At 42.4% G+C, this 599-nt stretch overlaps 1 protein-coding gene across 1 annotated transcript in view; it reads left to right on the top strand.

Moving 5' to 3' along the window:
• LOC111829996 (uncharacterized protein At4g04775-like) overlaps window positions 1-309 on the top strand; it is a 2,804-nt gene extending 2,495 nt beyond the window's left edge. Inside the window, exon 3 of the mRNA XM_023780318.1 lies at window positions 167-309. Coding sequence (XP_023636086.1) covers window positions 167-309 — 143 coding nt within the window. The remainder of the gene's footprint in view (window positions 1-166) is intronic.
• Window positions 310-599: the final 290 nt, after the last annotated feature.

Genomic DNA, 599 nt, shown 5'->3' on the forward strand with positions numbered 1-599 from the left:
ATAAAACAAACATTGTCTACACATAACCAAAAAACGAGAAAATCCATGCCAACAATATACCAACGATACTACTTCCAACAAGTTTTTGCATTATGCCCAACTTCTTTACATCGAGAACATGCGTGTGGTTTCCTCGGGCGTTTATTCTCAAGTGCAATTTCCACAGTTGATTTAATCCTGCTTTTCTTCGGCCTTCCTGGCTGGTTTGCAACGATCGGAGGCACGCACGGTTGGTTAGTTACAATTGCAGGAACCGAGAGTGCAGTATCCGGAGGTGAGATTGAATCAGCGTACGCGTTAACCAAATAATTGCTCCGGTAGTTCGGATCGGCCAGTGAAATACGAGACACACCCATATGCTCTGCAGCTGCGATTGCATGGACGCATGGTATTTTCTCGTGCTCGAAACGGCGGCATGTACATCTTTTTGCATCCAAATTTACAACATGCAAAGATGTCCCATATTGTACTTGTACACGTAAAGCATCAATCGGTTGTACTTCAAAAAGTCTTGATGCAGTTACACGACCCTATTAGAGGGAAGAACAAAACATTTTGTGTTACGGCTGAGTTATAAAATAATGTAAACATGTTATGGC

Source organism: Capsella rubella, unplaced genomic scaffold (assembly GCF_000375325.1).
Source record: "Capsella rubella cultivar Monte Gargano unplaced genomic scaffold, Caprub1_0 scaffold_6, whole genome shotgun sequence".
In the NCBI taxonomy this organism is placed as follows: Eukaryota; Viridiplantae; Streptophyta; class Magnoliopsida; order Brassicales; family Brassicaceae; genus Capsella; species Capsella rubella.